This window comes from Phascolarctos cinereus, unplaced genomic scaffold, assembly GCF_003287225.1.
Source record: "Phascolarctos cinereus isolate Bilbo 61053 unplaced genomic scaffold, phaCin_HiC Scaffold_5;HRSCAF=322, whole genome shotgun sequence".
In the NCBI taxonomy this organism is placed as follows: Eukaryota; Metazoa; Chordata; class Mammalia; order Diprotodontia; family Phascolarctidae; genus Phascolarctos; species Phascolarctos cinereus.
Genome location: NW_027555958.1, coordinates 240,023,005 through 240,043,476, shown reverse-complemented (window position 1 = coordinate 240,043,476; position 20,472 = coordinate 240,023,005). Strand labels below are relative to the sequence as shown.

Below are 20,472 nucleotides of genomic sequence, written 5' to 3'. Positions count from 1 at the left end.
ATTCACTCATTATAATAATGGTGATGATGATGATGATAGCCTTCACTGTATCAGGCCCTGTGCTAAATGTTTTACAATTATTATCTCGTTTGAGTCTCACAACAACCCTGGGAGGTAGGTGCCATTATTATCCCTGTTTACTTGTGGAATTTGTTATTGTTGTTCGATCCTTCCAGTCATGTTCTACTCTTTGTGACCCCATTTGGGGTTTTCTTGGCAAAGAAATTGGAGTGGTTTGCTATTTCCTTCTCCAGCTTATTTTACAGATAAGGAAACTGAGACAAACAGAGAAGTTAAGTGACTTGCCCAGGTTCACACAGCTAGTAAGTATCTGAGGCTGGATTTGAACTAAAGGCTTCCTGACTCTAAGACCAGTGCTCTACGAACTATACCCCCTAGCTTCCCATTATTTTCTGAGTGACTTTGGACAGGTTACTTGACTTCTTTTTCTTTTATTTCTTTTCTTTTTAATCTCAAATGCCCTTTAGTTTTTACAGGAATAAGACAAAATGATACATATTATATTAAGAGCGGACAGTACTTTTGTAGGTAAGCTCAAAAATGAGCAGTTTGATTACAGAAGTACTGATGTACTAACAGCATATTTTGGATTTCAGATAATTATTCAGAAATGCACATGATTCAAATGCTTGCAATTCAGAAAACCTTACTCCCCATGAAAACATAAAAATAGTAATCTGAGACAAAATATCTTTTTTTTTTTTTTACTAAAAGCTGTATAAACAGATAAAATAAGCATAAAAACACGCTTTAGAATTTAGGAAGATTAACTATATAAAAACAGTCACCTTTTCTTAGAAAGGTGCCACTTATTACCTCACAAAATGTTTTCTACATGAATAATTGCTTTAAAATTGCATTATTTTTGAACTGATAAGCCCTACATTAGATTTTTATTAGAAAAACTCTCTTGGAAAAGTACTTTGGTATGTATTTTGAGCTGATTTTTAAAAATCCTCCAAAATAATTTTAAGGGCTTATAAACATTCCTTTCTATTAAAGCATAGTAGAATAGGTAATGCATATCAGCTGCATATAGAATCAAGCACATGATTTATTATGATCCATTTAGAGAGTTACGGCACTCAAAAAAGCAAAATCAAGACTATTTTTTAAAACTCTCAAGTGTTTATACTGTTCTGTCCAGTTTACTAAAGTGTTTCTACAAAATGATTGGAATACTTCTTTGAGAGTTTCATTTTCAGTTCATGTGGCTTGGACATCTTGAAAGACAAAACCTGAAAAACGATAGTGCCCTGGTTTGTTTTGTTTTGTTGTTTTGTTTTGTTTTGTTTTGTTTTGTTTTTTGGTCAAGCCTATTGCAAACAAACATTTTTTTAAAAAAAGATCTTTTTAAAGACTTGACAGTTGAGCAAAGTACACATAATTCATCCATTTTACAAAACACTGATTTTTTTTAAGCTTCAGTTTAGAATATTGGCAGATAAAATATTTATACAATTGAAGAGGGCATATTTCAGAACCTAGTAAGTCATGAAAATCTATACCAACAGAACGTTGGTTAACACCCCCCCCCCAAATCGAACTTCCATTAATGAATTGTCTCAGTTGCAAACTTTGTTGATAACTACTATTATCTGGGAAATTCAAATTGTCAAAAATTCACGTTCTGTTGATCAGGTACCATCATTAATGTTAATTTCAACAGAGATTCCAGTTTTTCCAGGGGCTTGCTTGAAGTACCCTTATTTCCATTAGGTACTAACACCAGCATCTTATGAATAAAATCTTTAGTATTCATGTTGCAACTCCTAGTTTTAAAAGTTTCATTTGTGACCTTTTAGTAGTTTATAAAATTCCTTATAAAAAGAAAATCCATTTAATTTTCAGATAATTCCATAAAACTTGTTTATCTTCTTTTTAGACACTTTTATGGGAGATTTTAAACTTTTTTTATTTTTTAAACTTTTAAATTCCTCTATTAAAGTTTTGATTTTCCAAAACTGCAACTCAATTTTCCAGACACAACTTTTTTTTCCTTTCTACCACATTCTCGAGCGACTTCTCTATTTTTCATCAATCTTATTTCTGCTTTCAACTGTGGATCATCTGTTTTGGTTGTCTGAGATGTCAGAGTGACTGGAGATGTCATCACTACTGTCTATGGAAAGTATTTGCGGGTGTGGCATGAATCTGGTACGTCTGCGTATCTCCTGATGCAGTCTGTCCACCCTCTTGGTTGCTGGGTTCAAGTATCTGCTGTCCATCAGATGTCTGTGCACACTGAAGAACTGCTGTTCCTCATTGAGTATTATTGCCTGCCTTTGTCATTGTTAATGCCTGCAGCTCCTGTACTCCATCTATGCTTGGACTGGCCAGCTGTAATGTTCCATTTGGGGCAATGGCAATATGTATTGTCCAGTGCTAGTCTGGTAGATAGGAGTTGGGACAGATATAGATGTAACTGTTGAAACTCTAGGGTTTTCTTCATCTCCTCTCCTATCCCTGGTGTCTTCTGAAGAAAGATCGTTGAAGATTTTTTTTGTAAGACGGGCGCCGTGCTAAAACCCCCCCGAGCTTTCTGTGAAGAGCCTATGCTAGCAGACGAAGCCTGAGAATCTTCACAGTGTGACCAGGGTGATAACCTGCACTGTCTGTACTTGCGAGGGTGGTGGGGTGGTGGTGGAGGGGTGGATTACTGAAGAGGAGTGAGCGGTCTGGACGACCCCCTGACTCTGTACTTGTTCTCCAGAAAGGTATGCAACTGTCACTGATGCGGCTCCTCTTGGTGACATCTGTTGAGCACAGTGTGGGAGATAGGAGCACCCTGTCCTGTTATACCTGGTTGTAGCGCTGTCTCTGAGCTGTTACTTTTGTGAGAATCTTCCGTAGTCAACCGAGGCCACTCCCGACGTTGCTGCTAGGGTTCCCTGCACTGGAACTTGCCCTCCGCCGAGTCTCTGTACTGCCAGCCTTGCGTTCGTCCCTCCCGGGACTGCCCTGTCCTTCTCCCCGCGGCGGGCGGCCTTTCAACCGGGCGGAATCGGAGCTAGGGGCCGCCGCGGCGCCTAAGCCCCGACCGTCAATGTTTCCACCACGGTTCGGGCCGCCGACTGCATAATCCACCCGGGCCTTGGAGCTGGGGGAGCCAGGAGGACGGGGGACTATTTGACTTCTTATCCGCAAAATGAGGGGGTTGGCCTCCATTATATCTAGGGTCTCTTCCACCCTTAAATTTTATCATTCATCCAACTCTTTAACTCCAAGAGTTTGTGCTATGGAGTTGAGCTTATAGGAAGAGTAGAGTTTCAACTGGAGGAAATGGTCGGGAGACAAGTAATTCTTGCGTGACAATGGCAAAGCAGACTTGGAGTCAGGAAAACCTGGGTTCAGATCCTACTTCTGACTCTTCCTAACTGTGTGACCTTCAATGAGCCTCAGTTTCCTCATCAGTAAAATGAGAAATGGACTAAATGGCCTCTAAAAATCCTTTAACTCTAAACCTATGATTCTATGGTCTTCTAATTGGAGTCAAGGAAATGATCTTGTGATGATGTCCTGGAACCCCTCTTTGCCAGGGTCCTATTTCCCTCTCTCCCCATTGCTGCCCCATCCAGGCCTTGCTAGAATTTGCCACTGTTCTAGGTCACTCAAAACCTCCGTCTATGCCCACAGGTGAAACACCATGGAGAGTAATTCAAGAGGTGGTCAGAAGAGCAGGAAGCTGGGATCCAGACGTCGGCATCAAGTGAGGGAGGTCCTTGATGAGGACGCCCCTCCAGCCCCAGACGCGGAACAGTGGCCCTCCCACGCCACAGAGGAGCTGCAGAATTTCTTCCGGGAATGTGGAGCTGAACATAAGGGTTTCATCACCAGCGAAGATCTGGGGGTGAGGGTCATGACTGCATGTCCAGTGGGGTAGGCCTTTCCTTCCCCTTCCCTCCCCGACTGGTAGTGATTGTCCCTAGAAAAATTCCTGCAAAACCAGCACCCCAAAATATCTCCTTCACTGGCCCTAGTCTTTCTATATTTCATGTTCCCACCTCCCACCTTCTCCTGCCCAAGGCTTTCAGTCATTTAGTCCTTTCTCTTTCAAAACCTGTTTTTAGGAAATAATTTGAGGTTAACTCAATCCTGAGATGCAAATGATTGATAAGCTGTATTGCTGGCCTACTCCCAAGGAGAATTTGCATCTTAACTGGACTTTAAGCCAAGGCAAAGAATTCTTAATGGTGAAATCTAAGGCCTCGGCAGATGGTGTTGGGGCCTCTGAGGCAGCATGGTAAGGTATGAAGAGTTTTATGTCAATACTGGACCCGGATTCCTGTTCCAGCTCTGTCACTAGCTGTGTGACATTGGACAAGTTATTTCTCCCCTCTGAGCCTCAGTTTCTTCATCTTTACAATGAAGGTTGGGCTGGATATCTTTTTTTAGCTCTGATAGTTAACTGTGAGAGATTCAAGGCACAGGTCTACTTGGCTCCAGTGTGTTTGTGATTTGGTGATGGTAAGGACCAGAAAATGCCCATGGACCTCTGTTCAGGTGTGATATTTGCACCTTAGGAAAGCCTCAATCTCTTATGTGCATGTGCAAGACTGGCCCTATGCATAGGCTGAGCAAGTGGCTATTCACATACATAATATGATGTGAATTAACACACGACAGTTGAATGGGTGAATAAATGATTGATTAAATTAATTGTTGAATGAATCTGTTGAATAAATGAATAAATGAGTGACAAAAGAATGAATAAATCATTGCATGATTGACTTCACTCTCCAGGGTGCTTTCCTGACCATCTGGACTTTCTCTAGCTGGTCCTCTAGTTGGGTACCTTCCACTGTCTCCACCTCTCTTCTTTTTATATATTCACTTGCTCCATTAGAATGTAAGCTCCTTGAGGCCAGGTTTTTCTTTCACTTTGTATTTGTGCTCCCAGTACTAAGCACAGTATCTGGCATATAGTAAGTGCTTAATAAGTCTTTGCTGATATGACTTGACTGACTGATTGAATGACTGAATGACTGAATGCAGTATGTATGCTTTTGAGCAGCACTATAGAACATTGCTACAAAAAATTTCTCCTCCACCAGCCCTTCCACTATACCTGAAATTCCCACCATTAGAACCATTCCCTTGGGTTGAGGTATTATTGATAGGATTTGAACTTAAGTCTCATGACTTCAAGTTCAGTGCTTTTTCTGCTAAATCAGGTCACTGAAAGGAATATGAGGAGCACTGAAGACTAGGTTATGTGGTAGAATGGAAAAGAGGCTTGATTTGTAGTCAGAAGATCTGGGTTCAAGTTCTGTCACTACTAGTGGTAAGAAGCATACAGCTACTAGAGCTGTATGTTCTTGAGTAAGTGGTTATTCCATTTCTGGGCCTCTGTTTCTTTATCTGTAAAATAAGGGGAGAGGTGAATTAGATGATCTCTGAGGCCTCTTTCAGTTCCAGAATCCTAGACTACTATTGTTTCATAATTTTTCCAAAGAAAGGCATTGTTTGGGTATGGTTTAAACTTTGGGCAACATGGCACCCCCGTACTCAGCACTGGCCCCAATTTTTGTTCTTTTCTTCTAGAAGGCAAAGTTCAGCTTCCTGGGCAGCCCTGAAGAGCTACGGCTAATTTTTGATTGGATGGACCCAGAGAGGAAAGGAAGCATCACACCCAAGGAATTTACCTCTGGACTCAGTATGTCTCCTAACGTGGGTCAAAGGGATGAGAAGGCAAATGGGCAAGATAGAATGGTGCCTAGTGGTGTTGAGACCCCTCAGTGGACACCAACACATGTCTAGGCTTCTCAGTTTGGGGAGCTTTCAGGACCCTTAACTCAATCAATATTTATTGAGTACCTACTGTATGCTTGGGAGAGGACTTTAGAGACTATGGACTCAGACTCCTAATTTTACAGATCTTACATCAGTGATCTTCCTCTGATATTTTATTGTGTCATGGAGATGACCCTATGTTCTTAAAAGTTTTGATGATGAAACCCCAATGTCTTCAGGTCCTCTCAGGCTGAAAGTGTGTGTGCGTGGTGATAGACTCTTCAGAGAGGCTCATCGCAAGGTGAACCTAGCAATGATGAGCTGTTTGGTCATAGAAACTCTAGAATAATAACTATCAAGCTATGGAGGGGTGGTGATCTACCTCACTGGAGAGAGTGCCACATTCCTGAAATATAAATCCTTGAAATACTGATGATCATAAATTAAAAGATTTAGAGTAAAAATGACCTTACATAGCATCATAGCATGTAGTCTAATCCCCTCATTTATAGATGAGGTCCAGAGAAGGAAGAGATTTGTCTAAGCTGACATAGGAAGCTCCTAACATAACCAGGACTAGATAGATAGATAGATAGATAGATATAGAGATAGGTAGATAGATAGAAATAGTAAGAGAAAAAGGTAGAGATAGAGAGAGATAGGTAGATAGGCAGATGGAGATAGAGAGAGAGGTAGATAGTTAAATACATATAGAGATAGGTAGATAGATAGAGACAGGTAGGTAGACAGAAATAGGTAGATATAGATACATAGAAAGGTAGATAGAAATAGAAGGATAGATGGATGGATGGATGGATGGATGGATAAAACATTTATTAAGCACTTACTATGTGGTTGATGCTGTGCTAAGCATTGGGAATGCAAATACAAGCAAAAAAACAAGACATTCCCTGCCCTCAAGGAGCTTACATTCTAAAGGAGAAGACTGCATATAAAAGGGAGTTAAAAGGAGAAGAGAAGGAGGAAGATCTGGGTCTCTGGTTTTAGTCCAATCTTCAAATTATAGTAAGGACTTAGTAAATGATTACTGAATTAACGTTCATCTGATTTTATTCATGAATGCTCGCTGTTGTTGAATATCATTCATCTAACAATAACCTCTCCCTGTGCTGGGTACTGAGGAAAATCCTTGCCCTCACAGGGCTTACAGTCTAGTTAATAGCCTCTAAAGTTGGATGAGACTTCACAGGTCATCTGCAACCCTCTCATTTTAGAGATGAAGACACTGAAACTCAAGCAGTCCAAGTGACTTACTTGGGGTCACACAGGTGGTTTTAGAGGTGAGATTTGAGCCCAGGTCCTCTGACTTCAGAGACAGTGTTTTCCATTGTACCAGGCTGTCTCTCCTCATAGTTCAATGGTTCTATGATCATTACAAAGATGAAGTGACACAAGTTTGGGGTAGGAGGACCCTCAGTGCCACACTCTAAGGGACAATTTCCTGGGCCTAGGTGGGATGAAGGCATGAAGGATCAGGGAGGATGCTTCAAGAGTGAAGAGCTCAGGGGCAGCTAGTGGTGCAGTGGATAGAGCACTGGCCCTGGACTCAGGAGGACCTGAGTTCAAATCCGGCCTCAGATACTTGACACTAACTAGCTGTGTGACCCTGGGCAAGTCACTTAATCCCATTGGCTAGCCAAAAAAAAAAAAGAGTGAAGAGCTCAGTTGAGGGTTTAACTCTCCTTGCCCCTAGAGAATGTGTTCAGCTCGCAAACCAGCATCCCAGGGCCAAGGAAGAGGAAAACCAGGACATGGATCTTCTCCAAGGAGGAGCCTACCAGCTTCCAGCCCCTGGAGGAAGTCGACCCGGAAGAGAGGAAATGGTTCCTGTCCTTCATGGAACAGCTGGGGGCCAACAACTTATCTCTTGAGTAAGGCAACCTCTCTGTCTTTCACTGAGAAATCTGGGATTTGGGGGACAGAAGGGCTAACCAGAAGTAAAATTGTCAAATGCAAGGGACCTCTTAGAGCTCTGCCCCTCTGCCAGGCCTCCCACACTTTCAGCTATGCAGGCTGCCCCACTGCTAAGCCTACCCTGGCTGAGGTGGTAGGAACTTTATAGGTTGTTGTTTGGTAGTATCCAGCATCCTGTGGACCACACTGTCCATGGGGTTTTCTTGGTAAAGATACCAGAGTGGTTTGCCATTTCCTTCTCCAGGGGCTTAAGACAAACAGAAGTTAAGTGACTTGCCCACAGTCACATAGCTAGTAAGTGTCTAAGGCCAGATTTGAACTCAGGTCTTCCTAATCCCAGGCCCAGTGCTCTAACCACTGAGCCATCCCGCTGTCTCCTACATAAAAGGTTACTCCCTCATAAATAATAATGCCAATAATAACAGTAATAGCTGCCATTTAGATGAGCTTTTAAGGTTTACAAAGCACTCTACATACATAACCTATTCTGAACCCCACAGTAACAACACAGTGAGACAGTAGTGGTATTACAGAAGTGCAGGTCCACTTTAGGGTTATCTTCAGAGAGGTGGTGTCAGACGACCTGGGTTCCAATCCTGACTCTGATGCTTACTACTATCTATGGGACCTCAGGCAAGTCACTTCATTTCTCTTAGACATCTGTAGAATGAGGGGGTTGGATTAGATTAGCAGTTCTGAAACCTGGGGTCTGTGGCCTTTAAAAATACACACACACACACACACACACACACACACACACACACACACACATACACTTACACACACATATATAATATATGTTTAGAGATATATTGATATATATATATATATATATATATATATATATATAGTTTATAAATAGGTCATTTATTTCAATGTAATTGGTTTCCCATATAATTTCTGTGTACTCCATTTTATGTGTTTAAAAACATTCTTCTGAAAAGGGAAACATTGCTGTAACATCTACTATGTCCCAGGCACAGTGCTAAACACTTTGTACATTTTGCCTCATTTGATTCTCACAAAAGCTTTGGGAGGTGGGTGCTATTATTGTCCCCATTTTACAGTTGAAGAAACTGAGGCAAGGACAGGTTAAGTGACTTACTGGAGCCACTTGACTAGTAAGTATCTGCAGCCAGATCTGAACTTAAGTCTTCCTGACTTTGGGCCCAGTACCCTATCCATTTTACCACTTAGTTGACAAAGAATCTGGCCATGCCTGTGAGGGATCATAGCTGGTCATCTATGCAATGTGACTGGATGAAGTACGTGGCTCCAAATATTTTGCCCGACATGACTGTCTTCCTGGTTTCTAGTGATCAATATTTAATGTCACCAATGCTTCAGATAGCAAGGGCTGCCATCTCCAAAAGAACCCCTTGGAAATATACCAATGGTCTCTGGGAAGACAACTCTCTAATCCTGATCTGTTTTCATAAATTAGTCACCAGAGTAGCTGATTAAAATCTTGGGCCCTGAAAAAACAAGGGACAAGATCTCTTCAGCTTCTTGGCTTTCTCCCAACAAACACTGCCTGTTTCAACCCCTTGAATAGAGCTCTTCTCTTCCCCTCAGTCAGGCAGAAATCTGGGAGCTGTGGAAGAAACTGAGGAAGGAAGAGCCCCACTTGGTGGGGAATCTGGAGGGCTTCCTGGCCAAGGTGACTAGTCGTCTTCAGGAGACTCGGGCTGAGAAGGAGGCTCTGCAAATGACCCTGAAAAAGTGAGTCTGACCAAATCAGAAGAAATTAAAAGAAAAAAAAAAGAACAATCAGAATATATCATGCTAGCAGTTCTATGCTAACAAAACTAAGCCCACAAAAGATAGAAGTATACCCTAATATAAAATATATGACATATGCAAATATATAAAAAATATAAAAATATATAAGATATAAAACATTAGAAGAGCAGACAGAAATCTTAAATAACCCACTCAGAAAAGGAAGTGGATCTAGCTGTAAAGGAGCTACCAAAGGAAAAACCCTCCTGCCCCTGATGAATTCGTGGGAGAATTCTGTCAGACTTCTGAAGAAGTTAGTACTCAGGATTCACAAATTATTCCCAAAAAGTGAGGAAGGAAAAAAAAGTGAATCTAGCTAATGATTTGCCCGGTGCCTCCTTAACCAGGTACTGATCATGGGTCTGAGAAGCCTCAAAGTCATTGAAAGGATTTGGAAACCCCAGGCTTAGGAGACCAAGAATCAAGGTCAGGGCCATGTGGAGATTGAGGAAGGGGGAAGGAGGAGCCAAGGACTGTGTGGGATGGTGAGTGGGACAAGAGATGGGAGAGGTTCAGGGAGCTATGGGACCTCAAAATGATGGAGGGGTATGCAGAAAACCAAATTTAGCCTCCTGGAAGAAATGAGCAAAGGTTGGGTGTCATGTTGCCCAGAGTGATATAGGAGATATTGAGGTAATATGAGGGCTCAGGGTATGTTAGTGTGATGAGGTCACTAGGAGAGGGTGATGAGTGAATTGGGGACTGGAGGAATGTCTGCACAATGGAAGGATCAGGAGTGACATAGGGGGTCAGGGTAATATGGGTAGATAAGGCACAGGGCAGGGTTGGCAGGTGTATGGGTAGAATGTTCCTCTGGTATCCTCGGAATGTTCCTTTGTGGTGAGCTCATGGTAGGACATAGATAAAAGTCCCATAGGATGAGCAGGTTTGAATGGGTAGATGGGATGTCCAAATCCATGAAACCCCAGATCTGTTTGAGCATGTGCCATAGGGAGCCAGCATGATCTCCTGTAAGCGCTGACCACTATGGCCCACGAACCCCATACCCACCAAGAGAGAGACCATAAAGGGGCTGTGGGTTCTCTCTGTCCCCAGATGTGATGAGGACCACCACCGTGAGGTCCGGCAGCTCTATGAGGAGATGGAACACCAGATTCACAGTGAGAAGCAGCGACTCCAGGAAGCGGTGAGTTTGAATCTTAGGACTCTTGAGCATCTGCTTCACCCCTACACGGTGCCTCCTCTGCAGGAGGGGTCTGCCCTGTGACTAGGGAGCTGTCTGTGTGTGGAACAAGGGGAAAAGCACCGGCTTATCGGACGAGATCATATTCATCAAGCACTTAGCACAATGTCTGGAATGTTGGGCTTTTTTTGGGGGGGGGGATTAGGCAATGGGGTGAAGTGACTTGCCCAGAGTCACACAGCTAGTAAGTGCTATGTGTCTGAGGCTGGATTTGAACTCAGGTCCTCCTGAATCCAGGGTTGGTGCTCTATCCACTGCGCCACCTAGATGCCCCCTGGAATGTTGTTGTCTGTGTTGTTCATGACCCCATTTGAGGTTTTCTTGGCAAAGATCCCAGGGTGGTTTGCCATTTCTTTCTCCAGCTCATTTTACAGATGAGGAAACTGAGGCAAACAGGGTGAAATGACTTGCCCAGGGTTACATAGCTATTAAGTGTCTGAGGCCAGATTTGAACTCAGGAAGATGAGTCTTCCTCATTCCAAGCCTGGTGCGCTATCCACTGTGGAACATAGTATGTGCTTAATAAAAAAAAAAATGCTTATTCTTTCTTCCCTCCTTCCTTTGGAGTCACTGGGCCTGGGTTCAGATCCTGCCCCATCACTTACTACTTGTTGTGCAAGAGGGTTTCACCCTCTTTGGACCTCATTTTCCTCATCTGTAAAATGAAGGGATTCAATTAGATGCTATAGATAATAATAATAGCATTTATATAACACTTGAAAATTGACAAAGCACTTTACAAATTTAAAATCATTTGATCCTTACGACAACCCTGGGAAGTAGGTACTGTTAGTATCCTCATTTCAGTGGAGGAACCTGAGGGAGGCAGCAGTGAGATGACTTGCCCTGGATCGCACAGACATTAAGTACGAGGCCACATCTGAATTCAGGTCTTCCTGACTCCTGGTACAGCCGTCTATCCACTGTTGGTGGTGGTGGTCCTTTGTTTCTGAAGAGGACCAGTGACATCAATCTTGAATTGGATTTAAGTGAGGCAAAGCTACACGAAGTCATCAGCCTCACTCTCTCTTCCAGTCTTCAAATTCCAGTGGCAAGACAAAAGTCGCTGTACCTCCCGTCTATCATCATCATCGTCATTGTCACATCCACCCCCGTTGTTATGATAGGGTCTTTGAGATCCCTTCTAAATTCTGGATCTATGATTCTCTGGTGGGAATGGGATAAGCTGGTTTTGGAGGCAGAATAGAACTGGAGAATCACAGCTTGCCAGGGTTAGAAAGGACCCTAGAGGTCATCAACCTAACCTCCACCGGGAACAAAATCCCTTTCACAACAAGCCCTCAAAAGTTAGCCTTTGCTTAAAGACCTTACAAGCCTTCACTTATAAGAAAGCTAAGAGAGCTCACATCATTTTTCTTCTGGGAAGCCCCCAGACTAAGTCACAACATTGTGGTGGCAGGGGAGGGGGGCCACCAAGTAAGGGACACCAGAGCTTCCCTCCCCAAAGGATTCCCCTAAATTTATAGCCCTGCTTGCTGGGCTAATGAACATTTTCTCCCACATTCAGAACCTGAAATTATGTTAAGCTTGTAAGTAAGACTTTGTTAATGACCACACTGCCCCTACACCCAGTTTTACTACAGTAAATGAAAGAGGAGCAAAAAGTATTTCACAATACATCTAGAGCCACACCCTGATTCTCTTCAATCCAGCCTGCCTGGGGATATTTCCTAGGGGGCTGTAAATCCACTGGGTAGAGGTTACCAAAACCCTGGAACTGTCCCAATCAAATCAGAGTGACCTTCATCTCTGGTAAGAGCTACCCTTTTGTCTCCAATAATGACTCATGGTTTTTTATAGCACTTTCAGGCTTACAAAGTCCTTTGCTAAAAACAACCCCATAAGATAGATAGTGCATATATCACCCCCATTTGATAGCTGAGGAAACTGAGGCTCAAAGATTGCTCACAGGCACCCCAGGATTATGTGTGGGAGCCTGGAGAGTCCCAGAGTCCTCCATAAAGACCTCTGCTTCCATTCATCATGTCTACGTGTTACTTGCATCCTTTCAGGAGAATGTGGGCTGGTGGAGGTTGCCATGGCAACTTGGTGGCCTAGGCTGCCTGCTTTTTAAGCATCAGTGAACCCACCTGGGAGTGGAGAGTTTATTTCCCTTCTCTATATAGTGGTTTGCTTCATCAAAGTCCTGGCTGGTGGCCAGGCATCGGGGGAGTGAAATATTGCCTACAAGGGCAGGAGGGACTTTTATCAGACTGGGAGAGGCGGTGTGGTATGATGGGTATAGACATGGCTTGGGAACCAGGAAATCTGGGTTCTCTTGTAAGCTCTGCCAGTGTGCGGCAGTGCTGTGTGACCTTGAATAAATCACTCCCCCCCTCCCGGCCCCGGCCTCAGCTTTTGTAAAAATAAAATGCTAAATGATTTCTAAGGTCACTTTAACTCAGCATCTGCCCTAGGAATCTCAGATCTTACTGAATAGCCCAGAAATGGGTGTTGAACTTGTATTTGTCCTAGTGATTGTTCTATAGGGGGGCCTCCTGCGGCAGCCTCAGGGATGGCCTTGGGCCAGAGGGAATGGGTAACCTCCTGGGGACTAAGGGGGTGGTTCAAGTAGATGGCATTGACCAAGCCTCCCTCTTTTTTCTCTCTTTCCAGAGTGACACACAGGGCCTGGCCTATAGTTCCATGATGCACCAGGCTCTAGAGGCCAAGGAACGGGAGATGCAATACTTAGCCGAGGGCCAGAGAGAGGTAAGAAGATTCTGTTGGGATCTTCGAGAGGAGGGAGGGTGACAAATCCCGTTGGCTGTCTTCTAAAGGAAGAGCACAGTTGGGGTTTCTGACCATTGTTCTAAATTTTCCTTTCATCCTTCCCTTTATATGCTCTCCAACTTCTTGGGTCATCCCCAACTCCTGGTCCAATGGCTAAAGAAGTTCCCTAATGTATCCTCTCAAATATCCCTTTTCTGGGTTCTAGGACTTTGTCAAGGAAGGTGCAGCTGCCAACTTTATTCCTCTCTTGGAGATGTCTATAGCTCTGTGTTGAAATCCTAGCCCAGCCTAGAAAAATTCGTAGTTGGGCTACAGCTCCAATTACCATCCACATCTACCTTCCCATTCTTTCCTTTTCTTTTCTTTTTAATTTATGGGATAAAATGAGCATTTCCATATCATAGTATAATAAAAAAGACGATTGCACATGAGACTGAAGAGAGGTGAGAAAACTAGGGGACTGGAGCTGGGTAGGCTTTTAGAAGGGTGTATAGATTAAAATTTAGAAGGGTATGGGGAGATGATAAGGGAGGGACTTTTGGAGGAGTGGATAAAATAAGGAATAGGAGGGCAAGAAGAGAAGATAAGGTAACAGGGATGGGGTAAAAAGAGAGACTAAGAAGGAAAATAGTGAGTAAAAATAAGATGGAGGGAAATTTACTTAAAACTTTGAGTGTGAAGAGGATGAACTTGTATTTGACAAGTATAAAGAATTAAAGTCTGGGGATAAGAATTCCTCATTCTTTCACTCCTGGAGGCCCTACACCCCACTTGTTCCTGGTCTGCTATGTTTTTTCCCGGTCCTCGGCTGGGGCAGCCACCCCCACATCTGGCTGGCCACCAGGGCTCACAGTTCCTTCTACCTACCCTGTCAGAGAGGTAGAACATTTCTTTTCTTTTAGTTTATCAAAGGTGAGGTTTGACTTTTCCAAAGGAAACTCAAATTGAGAGGATAAAGGAAAGGGAAAGAAAGCACAAAAAAGGTGGTGGAAGGCTGGTCTTGTCCAGGAGAATAAGTCTCTGGTCTGGGTTGGGCAAGGCTGGCTTCTTTCTTCTTGGCTCCTCCGTCCCCTCTACAGTTGGAGGCCCAGATCGACACGCTGAGAAGCAAGCGCCATGAGGTCAGCAGGGAGAACCAGAGACTCCAGGAAACCCAGAGGGACCTGACAGGACAACTGGAGCAGGTCCAAGGGCTGCTGCAAGTGACCAGGGGGCACCTGAATCTAGCAAGGGGCCAAGTACCCTGGCAGGTGGAAGAGGAGACCAGGCAAGGAGCTGCCTGGGGCCGGGGGCAGAAGAATGGAGTGGGCGGAGGACAGTAAAAGAAGGGAGCATAATAGAGGCCCCAGAGCTTCAGGGCTGTGCCACCCATATGCTGCATGTGAGGGAACCAATCAGCCAGTGATAATAGCAACATTAATTTTGATAACAGTGTGTACCCATAGTTCACTTTTCTATTTACCAAGCACTTCCCTCATAATTACCCTTTTGAGGTAGGTGGTGCAAATATTATCCCCATTTTATAGATGAGGAATTTGAGACTTAGAGAAATAAAATGACTTAGAGAAATAAAATAAAGGTCAGAACTGAATATCATAGAACTTAAATTACTTCAATGAACCTCAAAAGTTTTCTGGTCCAACATATATTCAGGAAGAGATAGTTGTAGTTATGTGCTAGAGCCAGCCAGCATCAATTTTCAGAGAGCTGTTAAATTTTCAGTGTGAGTGTTTACATCTCAGCACATGCTACAAATTAGAACTTGATTTATTGTTTTGTTGATTATCTAGTCTTAAGAAAATGATGGAGAAAATGTTAACAATGCAAAAAAAAAAAGTTGTGCTTACTTTTTTTTGAAAGCTGGTTGTTAAACATTTACTAGCACACCAATGGATAGTTTTCATATTGGTGTTAGAGTCAGAATCCTGAAAGATCTCAATAGGCTAGAATGATGGGCTGAATCCAAAAAATGAAGTTCAATAAGAATCAATGTAAAGTTATACTTGGGTTCAAAAAATCAATTTCATTAAGTACAGGATGAGGGACACATGGTTCAAAAACATTTTGTATATAAAAGATCTGAGAGTTATAGTGGGCTGCGAGCTCAAATACGAGTCAACAGTGTGACATAGAAGTAAAAACGTGAAAGCAATATTGGGCTGCATAGTATCCAGAAAACGGGGGTGTGATAGTTCCCATTGTACTCTATAATGGTCAGATCACACTTCTGGAGTATTTTGTCAATTTCTAGGGACCAAATTTTAGGAAAGGCGACACAGAAAGGAAACCAGGATGTTGAAAGGATGGAAGACCATGCTAAATAAAAATCAGTCAAAGGGACTGGGGGTGTTTTAACTCAAAAAGAAAAAGGTGGGACAGAAGTGGGCAGGAAAGCTGCCTTCAAGAATTTGAAGAGCTGTCTTCTGAGGAGAGGGTTTAAAATTGTACTTGAACTAGTTATAGGGAGGGAGATTTCAGCTCTGCATTAGGAAAAACCTCTTAATAATTAGAGCTGTCCAATAGGAGAATGGGCTGCCTCATAAGGTAGTGAGTTTCCCATCTAGCAGAAGGTGAATAATTACTTATTAGGAATTACTTTTTGGGTCAGCTAGGTGGCACCATGGATAGAGTTCCAGGCCTAGAATCAGGAAGACTTATCTTCCTGAGTTCAAATCTGGCCTCAGACACTTATTAGCTGTGTGATCCTGGACAGGTCATTTCACCCTGTTTTCCTCAGTTTTCTCATCTGTAAAATGAGGTGGAGAAGGAAATGGAAAAGTATTCCAGTATCTTTGCCAAGAAAACCCCAAATGGGGTCACAAAGAGTTGGGCGTGACTGAAATGATTGAGCAACAACAAAAGAATTACTTATAGGGACAATTAGGCAGCTCAGTGGAAAGGGAGCAGAATGTGGAGTCAGGAAGACCTAAGTTTAAATCCAGCCTTAGACACTTCCTAGCTGTGTGCCCTTTGACAAGTCACTTAAACTCTGCTTTAGTCCACTGGAGAAGGAAATGGCAAACCACTCCTTTATCTTTGCCAAGAATACCGCATGGACAGAATGGGCCACAGGGTCACAGAGAGTCAGACAAGGCTGAACAGCAACAGTACTTTGGTACTTTTCCCTTCTATGTCTTCTCTCAAGGATCCCTGTAATCACATCCATTCCTTCTTTCGGTAATAATAATAGCTAGCACTTTATATATAGCACTTTAAAGGTTTGCAGAATGATTTACATATGATCTTCACAGCAAAAATGTGAGACAGGTGCTATTATCATTCCTTTTTTATAAAGGAGGAAACTGAGAGGTTAAGTGACTTACCCAAGGTCACGTAGCTAGTATCTGAGGTAGGATCTGTTTCTGTCATGAACTCAGGTCTTCCTGGCTCCATGTTCTGCTCTCTATACACTGAGCCGCCTAGTTGTCCCCAAAGATTTCATTAATTTGAGCCTGGCGTTGGAACTCATGAAAATAACTAACTTAACAAATATGTTATTTTTGTCCTCACAATGGGAAGTAGGCCCCCATTTTGCAGATGAGGAAACTGAGGCTGAGAGGTGTTAAGTGACTCGTCTAGGGTCACACAGCTAGGAAGTTTCTGAGGCAGGATTCAAACTGAAGTTTTCCTGACTCCAAGTCAAATACAGTGTTATTCAGTGTACCACTTAGCCCCCTGCTCATCTCTTCCCTTAATTTGGGTTTCCTCTCTTTGCTAACCATTGCAGGGAGGCTCCCTGGACCTAGTCCAAACCCTTTGTCTTACAGATGAAGAAATCTAACCACAAAGTAAACGAGGAAGAAGTTAAGGAGATGAATGGAATTTTAGAACAGTTAAATATGGTTGACCTCCGGAGAAAACTGAATGGGGACAGAAAGGAATATACCTTTTTCTTAGCAGTACATGGCACCGACACAAAAATTGACAGTGTACTAGAGCATAAAAATCTCACAATCCAATGCAGAAAGGCAGAAATATTAAACGCATCCTTTTCAGATCATGATGCAATAACAATTACATGTAATAAAGGGCCATGGAAAGATAGATCAAAAATTAATTGGAAACTAAATAATCTAATTCTGAAGAATGAGTGAGTCAAACAACAAATCATAGAAACAATCAGTAGCTTCATCCAAGAGAATGACAATAATGAGAAAACATACCAAAACTTATGGGATGCCCCAAAGCAGTCATTAGGGGAAGCTTTATATCTTCCCCTAGGGGAAGCCATGTCCAAATCCAATATCCTCTTCATAGGTCTATGAGACTTTTCCTTTGTTCTGTGTCAAGAATTGGCAGCTAGGCAGTGCAGTAGATAGAGCACCAGGTCTGGAGTCAGAAAGACCTGAGTTCAAATCCAGCTTTAGACACTGACTAGCTGTGTGATCCTAGGCAAGTCACTGAACCCTGTTTGCCTCAGTTTCCTCATCTGTCAAATGAGCTGGAGAAGGAAATACAAACCACACTAGCAACTTTACCAAGAAAACCTCAAATGGGGTTTTGACAAAGAGTCAGAAACAACTGAGCCACAACATAGCATTCATGGACAGCCTCAGATCATTCTGAGCTTTGGTTTTCTGAACATAATTCTTACAGGACCCCTTTTGTATTCAACTTCAATGACCTGCCTTTGCTCCCATCTTCTATACATATCTTCATAAAATCTGAGCTAGTTGGGTTTCCTTTGCATTCACATTGGTCTCTTTGGGCAACTCTCTTTTTTCTTCCTCACTGGGATACTTTCTGTTTGTGTCTTTAGGATTTCATTCTTGAAAGGTTCCTTTTCCTCTTTGGTTGGCTTTTCCATCAAAATGTTAAGCCATCATACCTATTTTTCCTCCGAACACTCTGAAGTCTGCTGTTCCCAAATCTAGGATGCATGTCAGACTGTGCCTGACTCCCTTCTGTTTCTGTCATGAACTTAGTGATGGAACAATCTCTTGCCACCATGATTTCTGTCTCCTGGGTAGTGAGAAGCGGGTCCAGAAGAGCTTCCTTGTCACTTCTAGCTTTAGAAAAATGAAATTATCATCAAAGCAAATCACAATTTTTTTAATTCTGCTTTTAGCAGAGTGCTAACAGATGACTGGATAGTTGAAGTTTCCCATCACAATATCATGCTCCTGTGCCATGTGTTCAATATGTTTTCCAAAGTCTTCTTCTAATTCCTCCTTCTGTCTCAGTGGTCTGTAGTATACCCCTACAACAATACTGCTTCTGCTTCTACTTTCACTGATTTTTACCCAAATGTTCTCTGATACCAGGCTCCTAAATTTCCTCACCTGAATATATAGGAACAGACGGTGCTGCTCAGCTCCACCCTACCTCCACCCAACCTTCTGTCTAGATTGCCCTTTTTTTGTTTTTAAATTTTTAGTAATAAGATTTGTTTTTTGTTCACCTTTATTTCCCAATATATCTTTCTACCTTCCCAGTGACAATAATAATTGTTGTTTGTTATTCAGTCATTTTGGTCATGTCTGAGTCTTCATGACCTCATTTGGGGTTTTCTTGGTAAAGAAACCACATTGGAATGGTTTGCCATTTCCTTCTCCAGCTCATTTTACAGATGAGGAAACTGAGGCAAACTGAGTGAAATGACTTGCCCAGAGTCACACAGCTACTAAGTGTCTGAGGCCAGATTTGAAGTCAGGTCTTCCTGACTCCAGGCCTGGCACTCTCTCCATTGTGCCACCTAGCTGCCCCTAGCTGTAAAATGGCATTAATAATAGCACTTATTCCCAGTATTTTTGTGAAGATCCAATATAAAGTGCTTAGCACAGTGCCTGGCTAGTAGTAGGTGCTTAATAAATGCTTGTCCCCTTCACATATCCTGTTCTTTTTCATTTAGCCCAGCCACTGATGAAGTGCTAAATGGTGTGGCAACTGGGGACTATGTATCCCATTCCTACCTAGCATACAGGTTAGGCCCAGAATGGAGCTGGGCCATACTTACTGACTCACAACAAATAGTAAGAGGTCTCAGAATCTCCAAAGTCAAAGGGACCTTAGAGGCAGGAGTGTGTGCTGGAACTGGCTTAAACAAGCTGGCTAAAGCCCATTATTTAATTTTCTGTGCGAATGTTTACTCCTTGGAAATAGGCAAACACTACATATCAGGGCCTGATTTAAGGTTTTGTTGATTGTCTGGGCTTAAGAATGTGGCGACAATGTTAATAATGCAATGTGTACTTTCCCCCCTCAAGAGCTGGTTGTTAAACATTTACTAGCACATCCCTGCTCAGAAGCCAACCCATCCCAGGCCAAGAATCCTTGCTACAATGTCCCCAACAAATGGCCATCCAGTTTCTATGCCCAACCTATTTCTACCCAAAGCAATTACTTCTCACTTAAGGGTGGCTGTAATTGTTAGGAGCCAAAATCTGACTTTCTGCAATTTCTCCTTATATTCTTAGTTTTGCCTTCTGGACAAATTTGAACCCTCTTCCAAAACCTGTTTTTCAGATACTTAAAGACAACTGTCAGGCATCCCAAGGTCTTCCATTCTCCAGGCTGAACAACTTCTGTTTCTTCTCTCCGTTCACCATCCTCGTCATTCTTCCCTAGATGCTTTCTGGTTTATCATTCCTAAAATGGGGTGCCCACAATGTAAAATGAGGGCTTTGGATTAGTTGGCCAGCATGGTCCTTTCCAACTATAGACTATCCTGGCTGAGCAAGGTATTCCAGATGTGGTCTAACCAGGGAAGAAAGAGTACATGAGATGGTCACCTCCCCAGGCCTGGAAATGATGTCACTCAGTACAGCATTAATTTTAATTAATGCTGCATGAAAAGCATCAGCTTTTTTTGGCTTCCATATCATAATGTGGATGTATATTGAGCTGGCTGCTTACTAATATCCCCAGATCTTTTTCCTCCATCCTGTACTTGGGCGTTGGAACTCTTATAAGGGTTCAGAGAGAGAAAAGATTCCCTATAGAAGCAACTTGTGGTGCGGCAAATAGAACCCTGGGACTCAAGTCAGTAAGATCTGAGTCTAAATCCACTCTCAGATTAGCTGTGTGACACTTAATCTCTGTTT

The 20,472-nt window shown here is 42.7% G+C and overlaps 2 protein-coding genes across 5 annotated transcripts in view; one reads left to right on the top strand and one right to left on the bottom strand.

Moving 5' to 3' along the window:
• Positions 1 to 20,472, top strand: part of RAB44 (RAB44, member RAS oncogene family) — a 71,213-nt gene that overhangs the window by 22,770 nt on the left and 27,971 nt on the right. For all 4 annotated transcript variants that reach the window (XM_078155398.1, XM_020999539.2, XM_020999535.2 and 1 more), the window contains exons 2-8: positions 3,658 to 3,871; positions 5,566 to 5,677; positions 7,469 to 7,646; positions 9,265 to 9,411; positions 10,528 to 10,618; positions 13,313 to 13,408; positions 14,509 to 14,696. In XM_078155398.1, the coding sequence (XP_078011524.1) occupies positions 3,668 to 3,871; positions 5,566 to 5,677; positions 7,469 to 7,646; positions 9,265 to 9,411; positions 10,528 to 10,618; positions 13,313 to 13,408; positions 14,509 to 14,696 (1,016 nt within the window). In that variant the 5' untranslated portion in view covers positions 3,658 to 3,667. The remainder of the gene's footprint in view (positions 1 to 3,657; positions 3,872 to 5,565; positions 5,678 to 7,468; positions 7,647 to 9,264; positions 9,412 to 10,527; positions 10,619 to 13,312; positions 13,409 to 14,508; positions 14,697 to 20,472) is intronic.
• LOC110217207 (cyclic AMP-dependent transcription factor ATF-1-like) lies at positions 1,993 to 3,189 on the bottom strand. Its single transcript, XM_078155681.1, is given in 6 exon segments — positions 1,993 to 2,048; positions 2,393 to 2,525; positions 2,527 to 2,553; positions 2,555 to 2,641; positions 2,789 to 2,865; positions 2,949 to 3,189. Coding segments are annotated over 6 exon segments (621 nt in total).